At 47.1% G+C, this 23,471-nt stretch overlaps 1 protein-coding gene across 2 annotated transcripts in view; it reads right to left on the reverse strand.

The window, feature by feature from the left end:
* Nucleotides 1-23,471, reverse strand: part of SUPV3L1 (Suv3 like RNA helicase) — a 1,718,675-nt gene that overhangs the window by 181,341 nt on the left and 1,513,863 nt on the right. For both annotated transcript variants that reach the window (XM_069610607.1, XM_069610608.1), the window contains exon 13: nucleotides 11,826-12,002. In XM_069610607.1, coding sequence (XP_069466708.1) covers nucleotides 11,826-12,002 — 177 coding nt within the window. The remainder of the gene's footprint in view (nucleotides 1-11,825; nucleotides 12,003-23,471) is intronic.

The raw sequence follows: 23,471 nt of genomic DNA on the forward strand, positions 1-23,471 counted from the left end.
AAATGTAACTGTCAATATCATCAGATACGCCTTAAATGGATTAGACCTCTGTTAAGCCAACAAAATATCTCCATCATCGCCAGAGCCACAATCCTTTCAAGACTGATTATGGGAACTCACTGATGTTGGGTGCTAGCAGCAAATGCATTAAACAATGTCAAGTTATTCAGAATAATGCTGTCAGGATTATCACAGGAAAACCAAGGAGCGAACATATCACTGGTGATAGAAAATCCCTCCATTGGTTAGTCATGGAAGGCCGCATCACCTTTAAATCAATGCCCTTTGTCCACCATTGTTTTTTTGGAGAAGCCCCCACCTACCTAAAAAACAATTCTTCCTATATGAACCAAGTCGTGCTCTCAGATCCAAGGCCCAAGGGCTAGTGAATGTCAGCTACTGAACAAAAAAAAACACGACTAGGCAGGGCTTTCCGCTCCAAAGCAGCCACCAAATGTAATGAGATGCCAAGTCAATTAAGACTAGAACCTAACTTTCTACAGTTCAGAAAGAAACAGAAGACTTTGCTATTTAAATAGACAACCACCTAACCACAGAAACACAAGCAAACCCTATTAGGACCATGAAACCTCAATTGCAATGATACTGTGATGTCCTGTCTCTTCACGTTTGTCCTTGTCTAATTATAATGCTGCCTGCGGCGCTATATTAATATATAAATACATTTTTTAAAATAAAATAGAGGCATTGCAGGTGCTTGCCCTCCATAAACACATTCTGTAGCCCTCATTTGGTGCAGGGCTTGAAGAGGGACCTTCCCTCCTCCTTCTCCATCATGGTAGGCCCATGAGGCCTTGTAGAATCTTCGCTTTTAAGGGGCACGAACTTCACAGACAATGGGTCCCCACTGTTGGCAGATGAAGAAAAGAGCACACAGGCTTCTTTGAAACAAAAATGTAACTTTTTCAGTCGAAAACATGAAAAAACGTCCAAATAGGTCGGAAAGCAAACTAGCGGACGCCCAACACTGAAGCTTGCAGTAGAAATCTGAAGATGGCTGCCAGAGGAAAGGCTTGGGGAGAGGACTGTCATTGGATGGGGGCAGTATGACCCATAGGACAGTCATTGGTTTAGAGGAGAAATACAGTTTTTAAGTGAAAGTGAAACTTTTTTCTTTTACCAAGGATGCCCAGCCTGACGGGGGAATATACATGTGCATGTGAATCCATGCCAGACCCCATGCTGGAGAATCAACAGTATCTTTTCACCCTCTTGCTGGTATCTTTGGGCCCTCCACCCTCACAACCAATTCTTATAATACAACTTTAACCTCTTACACTCCCCCGATCAGCTTTCCACCACCCTCAATCTCCCTTTTAACACGACGAAGCTGCCACCTCAATTCTTTTTTTTGCCTGAATTTTCGCATCAAACGCATCAAACGCAACTTTCCTCGAGCACTCCTCTGTAAAGCCATGTGTATTACTCCCTATTCCAATATCATTCAATCCAAGTTTAACAAATACTAAATAATTTTGAAGAGACAGACATTTCGACAACTCCTCCATAGGTGAGTTATCAAGCCACTTTGACAGCTATGCATTAAAAGTGGCTCTTGCACTGGCCACAAGCTGGCTATACTTTGATTTATTTATGGTCTATATTTACTTACTTTATCCTATGTACTGCACTGCCCCGCCCCTTCCCCCCTGCACTTTTCCCCTTTCCCCCGCCCCTGCACTTGTGCGATCTCAACGTCACCTGTTCTAGTAGGATAGTTGTCTCCGTCTTCCCTCTGTTTCTCCTGCCTTGCCTCACCGCGCCTTGAAACACTTGTGTATACGCGCGTTATAAATGCCATATCATATCATATTTCAATATTATAGGGAGTCCATCTCAGTCTATTCCCTGAATTATTCACACACAAATATGTGGAGGAAAAGATCATTCTTTTACAATATAGTAATTTGAATAAGCAAGGTAAAATGACATGATCACTATTTTTCGTAGCTACGCTACAAAGGGCAGTACACACATTGCCCAAAGACTGTCTAGCCAAACCAATATATTGTGGAGGCAAGATAGCCCTGCTTCCAGGTTTTTCCCCAGTTGATTGCTCTCTTTAAACAGCCTGTTCACACAGACAAAATTCCATTATTTTCATTCAAGCAATCAAGTTGGCTTTTACCCTAACTATTGCATTGCCCCAGTCACAGTCGAACACTTTCCAAATGATCACAACAACAGTTCAAGTCCCTGAGAAGAATATGAGCACCTCTCAGATTACAAAACCAAAACATACAAAAGCTTCTCCATTTCAGTTTAAAAAAAATTATCCATCTTGTGATTCCAATAAATATTTATCACAAGAAGATCTTTATTGAAAGCTCCATCTAGAGGACAAGTTGTTTTCTCCCATTATGGTTTCCTGGGATGGTTGCCCCTGCACCGCAATCTGCTTGTTTTGTGCGCAACAGGTTGTCTTCTGGAAGACACACACTTAACGCTGCCACTTCCAAAAGAACCCAAAGGACAAAAGTAAAGCTGACTGTGGACTATTTTAGCTATGTAAAGCTGAATCTAGAAGTGTGCCTAAAAGCCTAAGCCTATATTCCCGCTCTAAATACCCGCAAAGCTTAATTTAGAAGTGAACCTATTAACGTACCTAGCGCGAATTTAGAAGTATGACCAATAATTGCCCTAGCTGAACTCCCTAATACCCTCTCAGTGCAAATTGAACTTAGAAGTGTGCCTAATATCCTCTCCATCTTCATAATATCCCTCCGTGTACAATAGGGTGCCCAGTATTCGTTGAGTTAGCTGAATACTGAAGCATGCGCAATATCGTACCTGAATAAAGTGTACATTTAGAAGTAGGCCCAATAGCGCCGCTAGCTTGAATCTAGAAGTGTGCCGAATAGCGTACACATTGAATTTAGAACTTAAATTAGAAAGCCCTCCGAAACTGTACTTAAAAGTCGGCCCAAAACCATACCTGGGGTTTGACTACATTCAATTTCTCCCTAATAGCTTTCCTGTATTCCAGCTTTCTAGAAGAGAGCCTACCAAACAGCGTAACTGTGCTTTAGTTCCAACAAAATAGGCCACCTATTCAGCATTCACTGAAACCACGACCAATCTCACCCAGTGATTGCCGAACTTATAAAGTGTAAGCTTCACCTGAAACTACCCCCAAGTAGCCCATGCTAACCATGAGTGCACCCGCTCCACCAGGATTTGTCGGAAACCACCACCATGGACCACCTCCACTCCCCGGTCCGCCTCACGCCCCCCCACTCCCAAAACATTGCACCCTCCCTCCCATCCACTACCCCTCCCCATTCCAAACACCAAGCCAGAGGGGCACGTTGGCGAGCCAACCACCCCAAGACCACCGCCCCCCCTAACCCCATCACCCACCAACCGACACTGATCATCCCCGCTCCCCTCACTGTCATTCCAGGCACAACCCCCCCTTCAACCATCCCCCGCTCCACCTTTACCACAAACCCCCACCATCTTCCTCTCCCGACCACACCCGTTCCCCTCCCTAAAAAAGGCACGCCTAGCACTAGCAAGAACAGAAGCCTCAGCCCTCTCCCCCTCTGACCCCCCCTACCCTCTCCCACACGCCAATCACATTGAAGTCACTAAAAAGGAAACGTACCTGGTCCCCCTCAATCTCTCAGCACTCTTCGCCACCCCTGTCTTGACCCACCTCCTCTTTCCCCCAATCACCACCCACCTTCCCCCCTCGTTTCATCCTTCCTGAAACCCCTCTCCATACATTTCTCACCAACTACAACTGAAACCCCTAACCGCCCACACCCAACATTCAATCTTCCCGGTCCAAATCCTATCATCCTAACACCCACCCTCACCCAAAACCCCCCAATCTTTCTGCTTGCCCACTTTTTCCATCAATCATCAAACACCCTACCCCTCTCCCCCCCTCTCCAGTTTCCACCCCCTCCCCCCGCTCCAGGACCGAAACCATCCTCACCTACCGAAGTGAACTGCATCCTATTTAATGCCCGATCCGTAGCAAAAAACAGACACTGCATCTTTGACCTCCTCGCCTCTGACAAACCAGACCTGGTTTTCATCACCGAAACTTGGTTCTCTGACGACTTCGCCCCGATCGCCAATGAAGCCTTCCCCCCTGACTACTCCCTCATCCCACTTAACCGCCCCTCTAGAGGTGGAGGAATAGCATTTCTCTTCAAGTCTCACCTCCACGCCTCAATCACCGACAACCAACCCTGCATTCCTGCCTGCGAATCACTCCTCGTTAAACTATCCCTCTCCCTGTCACTCTCACACAGCTTCCTAATAATCTACAGACACCATGGCTACGATAGACAATTCTCAAACAACCTCTGCGACTCTATTGCCACCCTCCAACTAAACCATCCCAACCTCACCCTTCTTGGAGACTTCAACATATGGCTCGACATCCCCACCAACCCTATGACACACTCTCTGGTTGACGGCCTAGACGTAATTAACCTCCAACCCCACATAAACGGACCGACTCACTATAAAGGACACACTCTTGATGCCATCTTTAGCTCCCACAACCAGATACATCTAAACCCCTCCACCCCTATCATCTGGTCCGATCATTTCATTGTTTCCTTCGCCATTCTCTCACCCAACCCCCTTCCCCTATGCAAATCAGAACCTCCGAAGCTACGCAAATGCTGGAAAAAACTAACAATCGTTCTGACCTAGCCAACGCACTCCTCCAATCTCCACCATCCACCGGCCAACTCAATCAATTAACATCCGAGGCCTTTGACTCATGGCTCAACTCCTCACTAATGCGGCTCACACCCTCCTGTAAACCATCAGCCCGCCGTGGCCTGTTCCCTAGATGGTTCACACCTGAGCTTAAAACCACTAAACAACTATATAAATACCTAGAACGCAAATGGCAGAAAGACAAATCCCAGGAGAACGGTACCACCTTGGCCCGACACCTTATCAGTACAAGGCCGAAATCCGGAAAGCAAAAAAAGCCCAACAACTCCCGAATCCTAAACTGCAAAAACCCCAGCAAAGAACTTCACAAAATCATCTCCCAAATCACCAAACCAGCATGCACTACGACCGTCCCGACTCCCTCCCAATCAGTGTGCGACTCACTCTCTCCACTTTTACGCCACAGCTCTGGAAAGAACAAATGCTCTAAACACCAAACTGGCTCTCTTACATCCTCCAGGCAACCCTCCCCCCATTCCGGCCAACCCACCGCCTGAGACCACTACGCAACCAACGTTCGTATCCTTTAGTCCAATATCACCAGACCAATTTCTCAAACTTCTCTCTGCCCGCAAACCATCCGGCTCTCCCTTAGACCCTTGCCCGGTCACAACCCTCAAAGAAATATTCACTTCCACATGCGTAGGAGAACACGCAAGATCCATCATAAATGACTCCCTTTCCTCGGGCATCTTTCCCGACGCATTCAAAACGGTTCATGTCAAACCTCTATTAAAAAAACCTTCTCGCGACCCCCTCGAGCCCAAAAACCACCGCCCCATCTCAAACACGAGGTTCCTTGCCAAACTCATTGACCGAACCGCCTACTCCCAGCTAAATGCCTTTGTCGAGGCCAACAATCTCCTAGACCCTGCACAATCAGGTTTCAGAGCCCATCACGGAACCGAAACCACCCTAACCTCAATCTTGGATGACCTCAAAATAAAGGCCGACTCTGCGGGATGCGCAGCATTAATCCTTCTTGACCTTTCCGCCGCCTTCGACACGATCAATCACTCAATCCTCCTTGACCGCCTCCACTCCCCTAGGAATTTGTGGAACTGCTCTTAAATGGATAGCTTAATTCCTCAAAGATAGGTACCAAATAACAATACTCTCCACCTATTCCTCCCAAACCCGACCAGTTGACACGGGAGTCCCACAAGGTGCATGCCTATCTGCCCTCCAGTTCAATCTCTACTTGATCACCCTCCCACCAATAATTCGCTCACACAACATCCTGTGTTACAACTACGCTGACGACACTCAACTAATCCTAAAACTCCTGAACTCAAAACCCAACTCTCGACCTGACCTTGCCTCGCCTCCTGCCTCTGGATGACCCAAAGCCACCTCTTGTTAAACCCCTCCAAAACTGAAATCATGGTATGTGGCAACTCCGAACTTCTTCCAGACCCACTACCCTGGCCATCCGCCATGGGCAACCCACCGACCCCCTCTAACGCAGTAAAAAACCTTGGATGCACGCTTGACTCTGACCCAACACTCTCGCGCCAAGTCAACAACGTCTCAAAGTCATGCCACTACCACCTTAAAACCCTTAAGTGCATCTTTCCATATCTCTACATTCCCAACAGACTCTCCGCGGTCCAATCAATTGTTATATCAAGACTCGACTACGCAAACCCCCTCTACCTCGGACTCCACGCATACTAACTGAATAAACTTCAAAGGACACAAAACGCTGCAGCCAAACTGCTACTTGCGCTCGGCCCAAGAGACCACATCTCCCCGGCCCTTAAGACTGCACTGGCTTCCAGTCACCCGAAGGGTGACCTTCAAAACCTTATGCATCTCCCATCAAGCAGTGCATAAAACCGGACCTCAATATCTTCAAAACAAGCTAAAACCCTATCACCCTCAACGCACTCTACGATCAAGCTCTGCCAGCCTCCTAATCATCCCTAAAACAAACTCAGTCAGGTTAGGCGGATCATCATTCTCAGCCTTGGCCCCCACACTGTGGCACGCACTCCCACCCCACACCCGCCTTACTGAGGATCTAATGTCTTCCCGCAAACTGCTGAAAACCTGGCTCTTCCCCTAGAACTGACCCATACGCGAAATGTCCCAAACAGAATAAAAGCACCTCAATGACACCAACCCAACAAACAACCAGATGTGAGAACCGATATCTAATAACCACTAATATAAACTGAAAAGACAAACAGAACAGAATGAGCAAAGTGAATAATAAGAATAAAATGTACAAAACAGATTTAAATCAATGAAATGGATATAATCCATGATGAATGAATGGAGTGAATTGAGTGGATGAAATCGATAGAACCGACTAAACATGTGAAACGGATGAATGCGCTGACCAGATGAATGCTGTGAGCAGATGAGTGTGTAGATCGGATTAGTGTTTAGATATGAGGAGCGTATAGAACGGATAAATATGTTGAACGGATGAGTGTGTAGAGCGGCTGGATGTGCACAATGGATGAATGTGTAGAGCAGATAAGTGCTTAAGTACAGAGATGTGCGTAGAATGCAGAAGTGCGTAGAGCAGATGAGTGTGTAGACCGAATGACTGCAGAAAAATGTGAAGAACGCTGAGAAGCGGAGTGTGTAGAGCGGATGAGTGTATAGAGCGGATGAGTGTATAGAGCGCACGAGTGTATAGAGCGCACGAGTGTATAGAGCGCACGAGTGTATAGAGCGCACGAGTGTATAGAGCGCACGAGTGTATAGAGCGCACGAGTGTATAGAGCGCACGAGTGTATAGAGCGCACGAGTGTATAGAGCGCACGAGTGTATAGAGCGCACGAGTGTATAGAGCGCACGAGTGTATAGAGCGCACGAGTGTATAGAGCGCACGAGTGTATAGAGCGCACGAGTGTATAGAGCGCACGAGTGTATAGAGCGCACGAGTGTATAGAGCGCACGAGTGTATAGAGCGCACGAGTGTATAGAGCGCACGAGTGTATAGAGCGCACGAGTGTATAGAGCGCACGAGTGTATAGAGCGCACGAGTGTATAGAGCGCACGAGTGTATAGAGCGCACGAGTGTATAGAGCGCACGAGTGTATAGAGCGCACGAGTGTATAGAGCGCACGAGTGTATAGAGCGCACGAGTGTATAGAGCGCACGAGTGTATAGAGCGCACGAGTGTATAGAGCGCACGAGTGTATAGAGCGCACAAGTGTATAGAGCGCACGAGTGTATAGAGCGCACGAGTGTATAGAGCGCACGAGTGTATAGAGCGCACGAGTGTATAGAGCGCACGAGTGGAGACGAATATGGAGAACAGGATATTACTGTTAAATGAGTGGAAAATGATGAGTGCATAAAGCCGATGAGCGCAGGGGGCGGGGATGAGCACGGGGGGTGGATGAGCACGGGGGGCGGATGAGCACGGGGGGCGGATGAGCACGGGGGGCGGATGAGCACGGGGGGCGGATGAGCACGGGGAATGGATGCATAGAGCTGATGAGTCCAGGGAGCGGATGAGTGCGGAGGGCGGATGAGTGGACAGAGCGGATGAGTGGATAGAGCGGATGAGCGCGGCTGAGGGCAGAGAGCGGCTGAGGGCAGAGAGCGGCTGAGGGCAGAGAGCGGCTGAGGGCAGAGAGCGGCTGAGGGCAGAGAGCGGCTGAGGGCAGAGAGCGGCTGAGGGCAGAGAGCGGCTGAGGGCAGAGAGCGGCTGAGGGCAGAGAGCGGCTGAGGGCAGAGAGCGGCTGAGGGCAGAGAGCGGCTGAGGGCAGAGAGCGGCTGAGGGCAGAGAGCGGCTGAGGGCAGAGAGCAGCTGAGGGCAGAGAGCGGCTGAGGGCAGAGAGCGGCTGAGGGCAGAGAGTGGCTGAGGATGGATGAGTGTGAGAGCGGATGTGCGCAGGGAGTCCGCAGGGGGGACGAGTGCGCAGAGGGGACTGGCGCGCAGAGGGGACAGGCGCATAGATGGGACGGGTGCGTAGATGGTGTTAGGCAGAAACCTGTGCAGTTCCCTTAGGGACCACTGCAAAAGATTTAGGACTACAGGTGGTTGGCAGTAAACCCAATTGGTAGCAGTCTGTACCACCCAGATTTACCTGGTAGCTGTGGTTGAGCAGTCAGACTTCTCTCAAGATGAGTTAGGCAGTATGCAGAGTATACAGAATAGGTACAAAGACACAGTAGTACAAGCAAACACTGACCAGAGCTTTGGTGTAAAAGTATATAATTATTTATTTAAAGACACTTGTAAATTACACTAGCACAAAAAGAGGTAAGTAAATTCAACACACAGTCACTATTACTAGATGTACATCCCTTATTCCTTATTAGACAAGCCTTAGTTAACACCACTTATTTCCAGACAGAGGTGAGCGCTTAACTAAAGATGGCATTCCAATAAGTTAAGAAAAAGCGAGGGAAAAGGCAGAAATTAGGAAAAGCACACAACACAATACTTTAGAAGCACCCAGCAAGGCAGGAAAGTCAAGTCTACTTGTGAGCAAAATGTTCAGAGGCCAGGCTCCCTCTTAGAGAGAACAGAGCACATATGCACCCAAGATCACACAGTTAAAAAGTCTTGAAAAGTCTTGCAGGGAGTTCAAAAAAGAATTAGGTCAGCTCAGAAAAGTTCAGTTAGCCAGCCTAGGGCCAACCCAAGTGGTAAGTGGAGGCTTTAAGAGTCACCCCACACAGACCGTTGCTAGGGAGGCCAGGCGGACACAGTACCTTCAAAGTGGAGAGGATCCTCCAGCGGGGGCAGTTGTTCCTGGCAGCAGGCACAAGTCACGGCGTCGTCCAGAGGAAGAGATGGTCTCGACGTGGAGGAAAGCTGAAGGTCGTTGCACTGCCATGGAAGAAACCAGCCGCTGAGTTCTCAGGTTAAAAGGTATGACCCTTTTATTCGCAGTAGTGGAAAAACCGTGGTATCCCGGTTGCCGGCGTGCTTGGCACAGGCAAGGCGGCCACGAGATGATCTGGGAAGGCGGAAAGACGGGCAAACTGGTTATCCCCACCAGTCAAAGGAAGAAGACTCTCCGGGCTGGAGATCTCCTCTGTCGTCGGGAAAAGTGGTGACACGGTTCAGCAGGGCTCCACCGGTGGTGTCGTCGTTGCAGGTCGGCTCAGCTTCTCCCTCTTCGGATTCTTTAGGTCCTGTGGCGACTTCTGAAGTTCCAGTCCCCAAAGCCCTGCTTTTATGCAGCAAACCCCCATTCATTCAGCCTAGCTGTCAATCAAACATGCTAAGTGGGGCCAATCACACAAGAGTGCGACTTGAGTTGCCAAGGCAACTCAGTCCAGGGTGCCTAAACCCCCTCCCACACCCCCTGTGGTACCCAGACAGAGTGGCACCACTTTTGGAGGCTTCTGTGGAGAAGCCCGCCAAAAAGTGGAACAAAGGGCCCGACTTGGGTTGGAGTCACAGAAGTGAACACAAACGGATTTTTAGAACCAAGTTTCGGCAAAAAATACCAACCAGTGAATTTATATTAATTTAATAAACCGGCGGTATGTTCGAGGCTATTTTAAAAAGTGGTAGCCTTGAACAATGGGAAAATCCCATAGGAATATATTCGCGGTCGAATATAAATAGTATCCACTGCCACCAGCCAAAACTCGGTCGGGGGGGACTGGACAGTGCCCCCTCGAACAACAGACCCCGGGGCAATCAAATTGCCCTGACCAGTACGTCCACAATATGATGGTTTGTTCTGGTTTCTGTTCATAATTTGGGACTAGTAAAGCCAATGGTGATTTTACATGCCCTGGGAGACAGTAGTCGGTCCCAGGGTATGGAGTCTATGTTTGGGGGTCACTATGACACCCCTGGGTTACTGCACTGAGGGTGCTGTGTAACCCACATACCAAAAACACATGAAGCCCTATGGGGAAAAGGAGCCCATAGAACACATACAAAGTCAAAGGAACACCTCAAATCATGTCTAAGAGTGGGAGAAAAAGAGTCACACTCTTAGCAGGAGAAAAAATAAACCCCAAAAAATCCAGCAAAGCTGCTGGGGGACTCACTAGGTTTGGGAAATTAGCCTTTACAGAGAATTCTCCCTAACAGATGGGACGGGTGCGTAGTATCTGGAGCGAAGTAGTGCCGTACCAGGAGCAAAGGAGTGTCCGGAACAAATGGACGTGCTGGGTAGAGTAGACAATTTGCGTAGAATGGAGGATGACGTAGAGCTTGCGTGGTCCAGACTCGTGCGCGCGGGACGGACTAGAACGCGCAGGGCGAACTGGAATTCATGAGGGCGTGGAGTGGACCGGAATGTAGGGAACAGACTGGGTGCATAGAATGGATAGGGTGCATGGAACGGATGTTGTGAAGTACATAAGATAGTTTGGAATGCTGAAAACGTTCGAATGACCATATAACCCACCATATGCTTACTCTCTCCTTTACACCACCACTCAACTAGAACACAGAGATACTATGACACCATTCAGTATAACTGTTCTCATACCAACAACCGCCACATGCTCCACATCACTATGTAAACACTGCTGGTTTCACACCCCCAGCCAGGCGTACTCCTCAGGCCTAACGCAGCCACATCTGGTCTGGATAAATCCTGCCAGAATGAACACATATTCCTGACCCCGCAACCACCACACCTACCACTAAAAAGCAGCTATTACACACTCAAGCTGGACACATACCTAGTGCTCACACGCACCTTTGACTCTCCCTACTCCCTCTACTGATCTGAACTTCGTTTCCTAAGGGCGTTCAACCTACCAGCGCCTTCAGACCATACCAGTGGTATATAAGGCGCTATATAAATGCAAAATAACATAACATAAAACCGAAGGACGTACTTTAGCAGTTTCGAAGGAGGATGCTGTAAATGTGTGTTAGTTAAAACTAATGAGCTGCAACAAATACTTTTGGGAGGAAATTGCAATGAGAAAAAGTTATATAAGGATGTCTAGCAATATACAGATAAGAATTAATGTTGGCATTTTGAATTAAATGTTAATGCATTGGGGAGAATGTTTCAAGACTACAGTAGATTTTTCCGAGAACCAGGGCCGTAATATTTTGAACATCTGTGTGAAATGCAAACAAGACAATGTATGTAGAGACTACCAGATTGGTAAGCATTTTTTATCAGAAAATAAAAATGTTCACTTACCTTCAACAATGAAGTGCAGACAAACGGTTGTTTTCTGTTGATTGGCGCGGTGCAGAACACATACCTTGCTCTCAGATTTAATGGAATATGCTGAATCATGTCTGCCACAAATTTAAAATCTTCAATATTGCAGACAAAGTAACGTCCATCAACTTGTGAAAGACTCACAAAAATGTCCTAAAAAAGCAAATGGTAGATGAGTGTTAGGTCAGAAATCTATTTTTGGTGTTACAAGTTTTGTGGCACTGAAACAGAATTTCTATTGGTAGTTCTGGTAGCCTATGCGGCAACCAGCACAGGGGTACAACCAAAGACCCCGCTTTGTCCCTGGGTGAGTTTCCTAACGCAGAAAGGCTGTCGGCTACAAAGTTGGTGTTAGCTTTGGTTGCACCGTAGTCCTTCTCCAAGGTCCCCAACTGTGACATCCGCTGTATCTGTGGCTTGGCTCGAAACATTGATTCTTTCAAAATGCCTTTAGTTGTCAAACCTTGATCAGATCTCTTATGGCGGTCCTCTATTGTCGCCAGCCTGAAGCTTGCCTTCTCTGCAGCTCCTTTGGGACTCTGTCCGCATCTTAAAATGTGTGCTTCCTATTGACTATATCCAGTTTGCTTCTAATGGAGAAGTTTTGCAAACTTCCAAATTGCTAAGCAATTCTTTAAAAGTGCCTTTGACTTTAACACATGTTTAGATTGTTTTGTAGTGTCTTTTAGATACAGGTTACTTTTCATAATAACATGTTTCTACTTTTAGAGTCCTTGCCTATACTGTAGATATTTATTGGTGCATTAATTACTACTAATACTCTTGACATCCTTGCCCCAGTCATGAGGATTCACCAGAAACCCGGCCCTAAGTGCAACACCTGGTATGACTCCGAACTTGCAGCCATCAAAACGAAAGTGCAGAGCTGCATAACGGAAGTGGCAAACCTCAGGTTCACCCTCTGACAAACCGGCCTGACGTCTGCTCCAAAGGCAATACAGACTCACCATCCGTGACAAGAAAAGGGCCCATGTTGAGGGACGGGTATCGGCTGCACCCAATAACACAGGTGAACTTTTCAATATCTTCAGGAAGCTAGCCAACCCTTCTGCAGTCTCCTCCTCCCCTCTTCCTTCCCAGGCACTCTGCATTGCACTCGCCACACACTTTGCCACCAAAACTCAGGACATCCTGAACATGTGTGTTATTCACCCGCCAAACCCATCCCACACCCGACCTTCCCTCCCTTGGCCACTCCCTCTCCCCCTCCTCCTTCAGTCTTCTCCTCCTTCACCGCCCGTCACATTGAAAGAAGTTAACAGAGTTGTCCGCTATATGAAGGATTCTTCCAAACAGGTTCCCCCTGCTTGTCCAGAACCTTCAAAGACAACATTGTCTCACTTTCTCCCGCACTCGCCAATTCCTGCAACAGCTCTTTCGCCACTGGATCCTTCCCCTCCTCCCACAAGTGCACCCGCTATTGAAAAAACCTTTAGCAGACCCTACCTGTCCATCCAACTACCGCCCTATTTCAATCACCCCCTTCGTGGGAAAATTGATGGAGAAGCTGGCGTTGTCTCAACTCACACACTGAACTTGTCGGTGTCTACACAATCATTAATCTGGATTCAGAGCATCCAGAAGCAGGGAAACTGCTCTTCTGAACACCCATGAAGAACTGCTTGCAAACCTGGACTCCACTCCCCAGCTGTCCTCATTCTACTTAATTGGTCTTCTGCCTTTGACACCGTCAACCATTCCATCCTCATACAAAGGCTCCATGATACCCTTGGTATCTCGGAACGGGCACTGGAATGGCTGACCTCTTTACTAACTGACCGCTCTTCCCATGTCATCTTGGGCACCTTCTCTCCTACTTCCTTCTCCACCTGTGGTATCCCCCAGGGATCTATGATATCCCTTTGGCTCTTTAACATCTACCTTGCTCAGCTGGCACACATCTGCTTCTTCTCCCCCAACATCCATGCAGATGACAACTTTTTCCGACTTACTGCTGACTTACTTGTACCTTCCTTCATACCGGATTTCTTTTTTTTTTCTTTATTATTTGTATTTGGCACAATTCACCTTTACAAATATTTAGTAAAATACAAATTTATCAAAAGTAACATTTACAACTCATAAAAACAATGTGTTCATATTTCGCATAATTTAAATTAAGCATTCAACTTAAAATCAATAAAAATAAAAATCAACTCTTAGAACTTGGCATCTCTCAAGTTATTTAGGAACCTGGGTTTCAAAACCGATGAGCTTTTCCTGGATAACTGTAATGAAGCGTGTTAATGCAAGTGTCAATGTCTGTGTTTTACCCCACATACATTAGGACCACAACAAATCTCTAGACAGTAGTAAATCAGCATTATAGAATTTGCCCATATGTAGGCTCAAAGTGACTACAATGTATCACCAGGTGTTTAATCCTTTAAGTGCCATGGGTTTTTCCCCCAGTGCCAAGGCCTTTTTTGGTGATTTCAGTAGGTCGCCATTCAATGGCTTGTAACTGTTTTGTTACATGAGATATCTCGGCCAAATTTGGCCCCTTTTTTACCTCCACTTGTAGGCGGCCGTAACGCCACCCAGGAATCCTAGGTTGCTGTAGGGGTGTGAGAGAAAACCAAAATAGGCGAAAATGTTGTGTTTTTCAAAAAATGCCAAAAAACGATGTACAAAGAAGCCTGTGGTTTTTTCCTTATAAGAGCTAGGAACAAATGGTTTGCTGTGCTGAATTCCCCAATTCCCTGGCTTTCAAGAACAGGTTGAGTGGAAACAAAAAAAAACACATTATTCTGATGTGGTTATCAACTGTTTTATGAGAGGTAGGCGATTTTGGCCATTTTTGCCAATTGGACATGCCTGGACGGAATGGAAGAAAAGGGTAGGAAAGCCGAATTGAAGGACAGAAAGGCACATATTTCTGAAAAGTAGACAAAATTCCAAGTTGGGAAGAGGTGATTTGCGCAGGTCGGGCAACAACTAGGTTGGGGAAAATGCCATAGTTTGGGGAAAAAGTGGGAAAATGATTGAAAAAAAAAGTTATGTGGTGGACATGGTTGGCTTGGTACGGCAATGGCTTCAATGAATTTTGAGAAAAGCAATGATCTGCTGCATTTCCCCGACTCTTGCAGTTAGGAAATCACACATTTTTAGTAGTGTTTCACAAAACAAGCATTACCACAAGCCAGACACTGAGCCATGGTACAAAGGAGTTGTATGCTTACGGCCTGAACAGACATACTTAGCATGTGTAAATCAAGAAAACCAATGTGGTGAGGAAAGGCAAGCATACATTTTTTGAAAGAGCACAGGCAGACCTTGTCAAGTGTAGGTGACTTGTGCAGGTTACCAAAGTGTATGGTGCCTAAAGCAGCGAATAAATGTAGGGCACATTTGGGAAATGAAAGGGTTGTGTGACAAAGGGCACCAGCAATTAGGTCGAAACGTTATGAAAACCACACAAACACAACAAATGTCATACCTTCCCGCGTTCCCGCTGGTGTCCTGATGAAAACGGTACTTCACATGTGTGGGTGCACCAGCCTCGGTGCCAAGGGAAAAGCTGAAAACACCCTTAAACCCAAGTCTTTTCCGACAGCTGAATTTCACGATTTTTCCAGACGGGCACACAATACAGATATGGCCCTCGGGTGTCCAAGCCACCAAGGAAAACAGGGAACCCCATGCATTTCCGAAAAGACGACACTCATGGGAATCCGCAGAGGTCTGACTTGCGCAAATCGGCCCAGAATGTATTACCCAGAAACCCAGGCAAAGTCTGAAATGTGGTGAAAAAAAAAAATTTGCCGCACATTTCACTCGGCTCACCCACCGAAACATGCCACCAACAACACATGGCCTACCGTCCCACGTTCCCACAGGTGTCCCGATGAAAACGTGACCTCACATGTGTGGATGCACCTACCTGGGTGCCAAGGGGAAAGCCTAAAACACGGGTAACCGCAAGTCTTCCGGCACAGAATCATTTCAGGAATTCTGCTCATGCGCACACCCTACAGATTTGGGCCTAGGGTATCCAAGCCACCAAGGAAAATTCGAAACACCATGCATTTCTGAAAAGAGCAAACCCGTGGGAATGCACAGAGGTCTGACTTGCGCGAAGCAGCCCAGAATGTATTACCCAGAACCCCAGACAAAGTGAACATCGAGTTTTTCCCCACCAAATATCACACGTTGTCAGGGATTGTGGCTAATAAAAACTGGGGCAATTCGCACAAGGCAGACCTCTGTGGATTCCCCACGGGTGACCTCCTTTCAGAAATGCATGGCGTTCCCTGTTTTCCTTGCTGGCTTCGACACCCTAGGCCCAAATCTGTAGGTTGCCCACATGAACAAAATGTGCTGTGCCGAAAGGCTTAGGGTTACCAGTGGGTTACCCTTTTCCTTTTGCACCCCCAGGTAGGTGCACCCACACAGGTGCAGTACAATTTTCATCGGGACACGTGTGGGGACGCGGGAAGGTGGGCCATGTGTTGTTGGCGGTGTGTTTCGGTGGGTGGCCAGAGCGAAATGTCTGAGAATTGTCTTTATTTTCAGCCAATTTCAGAGACATTTCCCTCTGTCCATTCACCGAAACACATCGCCAACAGATGTAATACCTTCCCGCGTTCCCACAGGTGTCCCGATGAAAACGGTACCCCACATGTGTGGGTGCACCTACTGGGGGGCAAAAGGAAAAGGGTAACCCACTAGTAACCCCAAGCCTTTCGGCACAGCACATTTTGTTCATGTGGGCAACCTACAGATTTGGGCCTAGGGTGTCAAAGCCAGCAAGGAAAACAGGGAAGCCCATGCATTTCCCAAAAGAGAACCTCCGTGGGAATCCAAAGATGTTTGACTTGCGCAAATCTCCCCAGAATGTATTACCCACAAGCCCTGCCAAAGACCCACATGGAGAAGGGTGCCCAAGGCCAGGGATATTGCCGCCGACTTTGCTGGAGCTCTGGCTAGCCTGCCTTACAGCTTCTCCCCACCAGGGAGTCGTGGCAGTGTGCCAATACCTCCCCGAAGGGAAAAGCTGTAATGCAGCCCAGCCGCAACTCCACGACGGTTGGAGGGGATGTCCCCGGCCTTGGACATCCATGCACCATGTGGGTGTACCGTCCCCTAAGCACAGCGGCAGCTCCAAGGATCCCCGACAGGATCCCCATTCCTCCCCGGAGGTGACACCTATAACGTAGCACAGCCAGAGCTGCAGCCTGGGCTTGCAGACGGACAAGACACATGGGAGGCATCCGCTCCCAGGAAAACACCGGCATGTGGGGCAATTTGGGGCCTGCCCCTGCAATTGTGTCCCAGCCCACCAAAATATCTGCCCAGACGGCCCATTCCCACCCACACCACCAAAAATCCAGTCTCACCCACCCCACTGACAGTGGGCTCGAACCATAGAATAATAAAAAACAGTACTCGCATAACTTTGTAGCTGCTCGCGTAGAAAAAGCTGTAAACAAAACAAAAAACATGTGTGACCTACGGTCACACCGATACTTTTCAAGAATGCCCTCCCTTGCAAGCCATCCCTGGTGGTCTACTGAACCTCACCCCCCAGTGACAACCCATTTGTCCCCTTCTACGGGCAGATATCTGCTCCCAGGGGGGCTGCATGAGGTGCCCCCTCATACTCCATTTGGGGTGGGGGGAGAAGCCCACCCTAAAACATCGGACAGGCCCCTAATGGATGGGGAAGTAGGGTTTGGGCACCCTGGGGCCAGATTGGCACACCAATGTGCCCCTCTGCGCCAAGGCAAGTTTGGTAAACAAATAAAAAAATTGAAAATGGCAGGCTGCACTTTAGGGGGGGGGGCTGAGGGGCACCCTACAACACCAGGGAATTTTGTAATGTAAAGGGGTGCACCTCTCCACCCCACCCCAATTGGAGGGGCAGCGCATCTCATGTAGCCCTCCCTGGGGGCAGATATGGGGGGGGCTGTCCTGCACTCCTCCCTGGGCTCATGTGTCCCTTCCTCTGAGCAGATATATGCCCCCATGGAGGGCTGCATGACATGGTCCCCACTCCATTGTGTGTGGGGGTAGAGGGGGTCACCACCCCTTCCCATTAGAAAATTCTCCGTCAGTTTAGGGTGCCCCACAGTCCCCCCTAAAATGCTGTCTCCCATTTCCACTTTTTTCCTTTGGTGACCCAACTCCCTTTGGTGCAGATAGGCCCAATAGTGTGCCAATCTGCCCCCAGGGTGCCCAAAACCTACTGCCCCATCCATTGGGGGGCCTGTCTGACATTTTGTGGTGGCCCTATCCCCCCTCACCCCAAATTGGTGGCGGGGGCACCTCGTGCACGCCTCCCTGGGCCTCTTGCAAACGGCTTCGTGAGGTACACCCCCCCTCCATTTGGGGTGGGAGGAGATGGCCACCAAACATTGTGGGACAGGCCCCCCCCCAGTGGGTGGGGCAGTAAGGGTTTGGGCACCCTGGGGCCAGATTGGCACACCAATGTGCCCCTCTGCGCCAAGGCAGGTTTGGTAAAAAAAGAAAAAAATTCAAAATGGCACGCTGCTCTTAGGGGGGGCTGAGGGGCACCCTAAACCACCAGGTAATTTTCTAATGTAATGGGGGGTGACCCTCTCACCCCCACACCAAATGCAGGAGAGGGGCATCTCATTCAGCCCTCCCTGGGGGCAGATAAGAGGGGGGTTCTCATTCAGCCCTCCCTGGGGTTACATGCCCCTTCCGAAGAGCTGATAACTGCCCCCGGGGAGGGCTGCATGACATGACCCCAAGTCCATTTTGGGTGGGGGGTGGGGACAACCCCTTTCTATAAAGAAATTCCCTGGTGGTCCAGTGGGGGGGGCTCTTACTTAGTAAGCAGCCCCCCCTCCCCCGTACTGAAAAGACATCCCTGGTGTCTAGTGGCATTGCTGCCCACGGATCGAGCGCCCTGCGCCCGATCCGGGAGCAACAATGCTTACACAAATGGTGTCATTGGAAAGGGGAAAATCTCCCCTTTTCGAAGACACCATCACCAAAAAAATCCCTGGTATCTAGGGTCCCCAACCCCCTAACCCCTTACCATATTTTTTTGTTGCAGTTTTTTTTTGGTTACCCATCAGCCCCGAGGGGTCTCCATACATATGGCCCCATGCTTTGGGGCCACGCGAGGGGGCCGCTTACCTAGTAAGCAGAACCCCCTCCCCCCGAACTGTAAAGACATCCCTGGTGTCTAGTGGCATTGCTGCCCACGGATCGAGCGATCTGCGCCCGATCCGTGAGCAGCAATGCTGTCACACACGAAATTGTTGGAAAGGGGAGAAACCCCCCTTTCCAACGACACCTGCCTTGATCTCTGGCTTGAAATACAGCCGGAGATCAAGGCAGAGCAAGGTGGAGACTCATCTTGTGTTTTCACCGCAGCAGCTGAAAATGGCTGCCGCAGTGAAACTACTTTCACTTTCATCTTGGCGTGCATTACGCACGCCGGTGTGAAACTGAAGGTAATCCAGCCCCCTGGCAACCCCTCACATAGCCCATGGTTTGGATTACAGTTTTGAGCGATCCCTGCTTTGCAGGGATCACTCAAAAGAGAGTGCTAAAAAGGACATGCTATCTCGTCCTTGGCACTACGGAGGTAATGTCCAGGACGAGATATCTCGTCCTTGGCACTGAAGGGGACTCACAGATATCCTTATTACCACAGAATCTACAACCACGAAAATCTCCCACATTAGGATTTTTTAGCCCAAGGCTTAGTCCTTTCTGCAGTGTGAATTAAGTTTAACTTAAATCTCAAATACAAGTTCCTTGCTTTTGGACATGGAAATGTTAACAAATATTGCATTCGGGGAAGTTGTTTGTGAAAGAAACCATATTGATCTCTGTAGGATTTGTATTTAGCATTGAGCTCAATTGTATTTGCCCAGTCCATTTGAAAAAATGTCTTTTTTTACCACACCTGATCGTTCATATAGTTCCTTTTGATCCATGGCTATTAGTTATAATAATGATTCCATCTTCTTAACATAACGCTTAATTGACATTGGATATTCCTTCATCACCATAGAACAAAAGTCTTGATACGAGTTTGGCGGGGGATATAGCATTTTCCCCAGAGTTCGTCAACTTTCGCCACCAAAATTTAGATGCCAAAGAGTTCAACCCAAATTCATGAATGATTAATTAATTTGGAAGTGATTTGGGTAAACCCAAAACAGCTTTCCAGATTTTATCTTGCAACTTATTGAGAATCTTTGCTATATCCATTATACATAAGTCAAGTCCATACAATATAATGGGTTCAACCTTTAGCGTGTAGAACTCAATCATAGGTATGAAAGAATTTCGAGTATTTGTGGTAAATGATTTTCATTTGCGATGTAAGAGGAATTACTTTGCTGTTCAGTGTACTACTCCACATTACCAGTGAATTGGAATCGCATAGATTGTAGCCTAAATACCTTGTTGCCAACACCTGCTGGATAACCTCATTATTCATCTTCCATGTGAATCTGCAGACTTTTTTCTATTTGCAAATACCATTATGTTTCATTTAGTTGCGTTAATGGGAAGGTTGTCGATTTTAGCATATTCATAGAACACGTTCAATTTGGTCTGGAGCCCACTTCGTGTACGATCACACAGAATGATATCGTCAGCGAATGCTAACCAATTAATTCGGGTGTCTCCCAACTTCACTGGAAATACCACCAGATGTCCCATATTTTATCAATGTCGCAGATATAAAGGTTAAACAATATAGCTGCCAACTGACAGCCTTGCTTAACCCCTATCTCTGTGTCAATTGCCTCTGTGGTAGACCCATCTTGGTTGATCCGTACCATGTATGACGTATTGGTATGAAGTAGTGCTATGATGAGCCCCACTATGTGACCTCGAATACCACATCCAAGTAGCTTGTTCCACAGCCTATCCCTTATGACGCCGTCAAAGGCTGCAGAAAGGTCCAATGATGCCATATAGATAGCACCTGAGTGAGTGTTATGAGAGGTTTCCAGCAAATGAGCAAGGATTGTGGCGTTTAGTGTAGTTCCCATCGCCTTGCGAAATCCTACCTGATAATTAGATAGCAGCTGCTTATCTGCTACACAAATTTCTAATTCCCTCAGGAGAAGAGTGGCAAACACTTTGGCAGGCACATCAATCAAAGATATGGGGCGAAAGTTTCCCGGGTCATCAATTGGCCCTTTTTTATGGATGGGAACAATTATTGCTGTAAGCTATGAGTGTGGAATTGTTCTGGTTTGAAAAATCGAATCAAAAGTAACCTTTATCACTTTAGCCCACAAGTGCGCATCGTCTTTTAATACACATGGAGGAATCCCATCGGGCCCTGCAGCGTTTGAGTATGATAACTTTTTAATAGCCCATCTGACATCACCTAAGTTCCATGCGCATTCAATAGAGTTCTTATCGGCAAGAGCAGAGGTGTTGGCTGAATGGAATCCCAACGGTAGCGCATATCTATCCAAGATATACTCACTCCACTTCTCACCCGTGATTGCTGAGTGGAAAATAGGAGAAGTCCTTTTGCCCTGTGATCGTAATATCGCCCAAATATCTTTGGTTTTGCACCTGCAGATAAATCTGATAATTTTTTGATTTACTGCTAGGTGTTGTGCTCTCTTCACCACCTTAAGGGTGTATCTACATCACAGTTGTATCTGTTTTTTTACAAAAGTGAATTCGATCTAGTCTTCAGTTTCCCTCTTTGCCCTTCTAATGTCACCATTACGTGAATGTTTAATACCCGCAATTTCAGCACTATATTTACAGGAATGTATACTTACACACTCTATTTGGGAGTGTTCTATGGCGTCTAAATGATGTTTTACCACATTTGTGTTAAAGTCTGTGATTTTCTGTTTATTCCAAAACAGGGCTGGACGGCTCTCATTACACCACATGTCCCGGTTAACCAAATATGCTAAATCTCTACATAATTTAGGATTCCATCTAATCGACTTGGGATGTTTGTCTAATTCAATTAGAGCTAGGTGTGTTATTTTCTTGTACGTTTCCACTAGAATTTCTAAATTTAGGTTCAGCAGCATGTGATCACTGCAGCCCATGTTTTTTACCTCAATAGGCTTAGATCTTTTATATAGGGTTTCAGAAACAGGGCCTCATCACGAGTTGGGCTGTATTCCCGGCTGTAATACCGCCGACTGTGATAGCCCTAGCACCGACCGGTCCGGCTGTATTACTGCCGGATCACGAGTTGGGTGTTAACGGTAAATCCCCATTCCCCATTGGGTCCATTGGATTCAATGGGGCATTTTCAGCGCTAATTATGCGGGCTAATACAGCCGAAAACAGGGGATTTTCACCTCCAGAGAAAGGCTGGAGGTAAAACAGCCCATTTAGCGCCCAACTCGTGATAGGGCCAGCCCTTAAATGCGGCTGTAATACCGTTACCACCGCATTTAAGGGCTACAGCCCAACTCGTGATGAGGCCCACAGTAATATAATCAATCAACGAGCTTAGTTTCCCTCTAAACCATGTGCATTGACTCTGATCTTTGGCATGTGGGATTGTATGTATGTTCCAGTTTTGAAGAAACTTCAATCAACAATACCCTCGATCAAATGCCTCAGCCATGTATGCATGGCTTGCTTGTGTTAACTTGTAATGAGAGGAGTCCTTGAGGATAGAATTGAAGTCACCACCCAGAATTACCTCATTTTCTACATTCCTCAAGAATTCCTTTTGTAAAATAGCATCTAGTTCTTCAACTGTGCTAAGATATGAACTATGTATCGGATTGCTATACAAGTTGATCAATATTATATTGATGTGACTAAGCGTTATTTCAATAGCTAGTAAAGCATCAGAGAAATAAATTAAATTAGCATCCATTTTCACACTATTATTGACAAGCGTTAATAGACCACCGGATGGACGCTCAAACTCACCCCGGCTAGCAGGATCAAAACCATCTATATTAATGCCATTAACAGCCATGGTCTCTTGTGTCATAATAACGCTGGAATTGGGTGGTATCGAGTTGTTCTTAAAACATTTCTGGAGATGATTAAATCCACAACAATTCCAGCTTATTATAGAAATGGTTGGCGATTAAGTGTGACTCTGTATAGTTTGTGTAGAAGCAGCATCTTTCAGTATTGCTTCCAATCCTGCCAACCCTTTTATGGCATAGACTACCGAGGTAAGCTGTGTTAGCAAGTTTTGGGTCATAACTGTATCAACACTCAAATTCACGCCTGCAGCTGAGGAACTTATCCTCTGGTGCATTTGAAATTCTATACATTTTGTTGCTTCGTTCATGTCTTCAAAAGAATACAGTTCATAACCCAGCATCTGAAAATTCTCGCTTTGTTCCAATAACATTTTTGTGATTAAAAGGGACTGAACCGTACACAACATTCTGTTATTGTTAGCAATGGACAATTTGATCCATTCAATATCGTGGGTGTTCCGCAATGTAGGTATTTTTTGGAACATATTCAGTAGGTAAGAGTAATTCATTCTGTCATTGCCATGCATTTGTAGGTCACTACTCCACCTGATGATCATTTGCATTTCCTTAGGAATGTCATTGCATGACTTTATGTCTACGGAACCACAGTAGTGCTCTTTTGCACAACCTGCATTAGTCTCTTTTGACCCAGGTTGAGCACCTTGTTGCTGTA

Source organism: Ambystoma mexicanum, chromosome 8, assembly GCF_040938575.1.
Source record: "Ambystoma mexicanum isolate Mex_15411 chromosome 8, UKY_AmexF1_1, whole genome shotgun sequence".
In the NCBI taxonomy this organism is placed as follows: Eukaryota; Metazoa; Chordata; class Amphibia; order Caudata; family Ambystomatidae; genus Ambystoma; species Ambystoma mexicanum.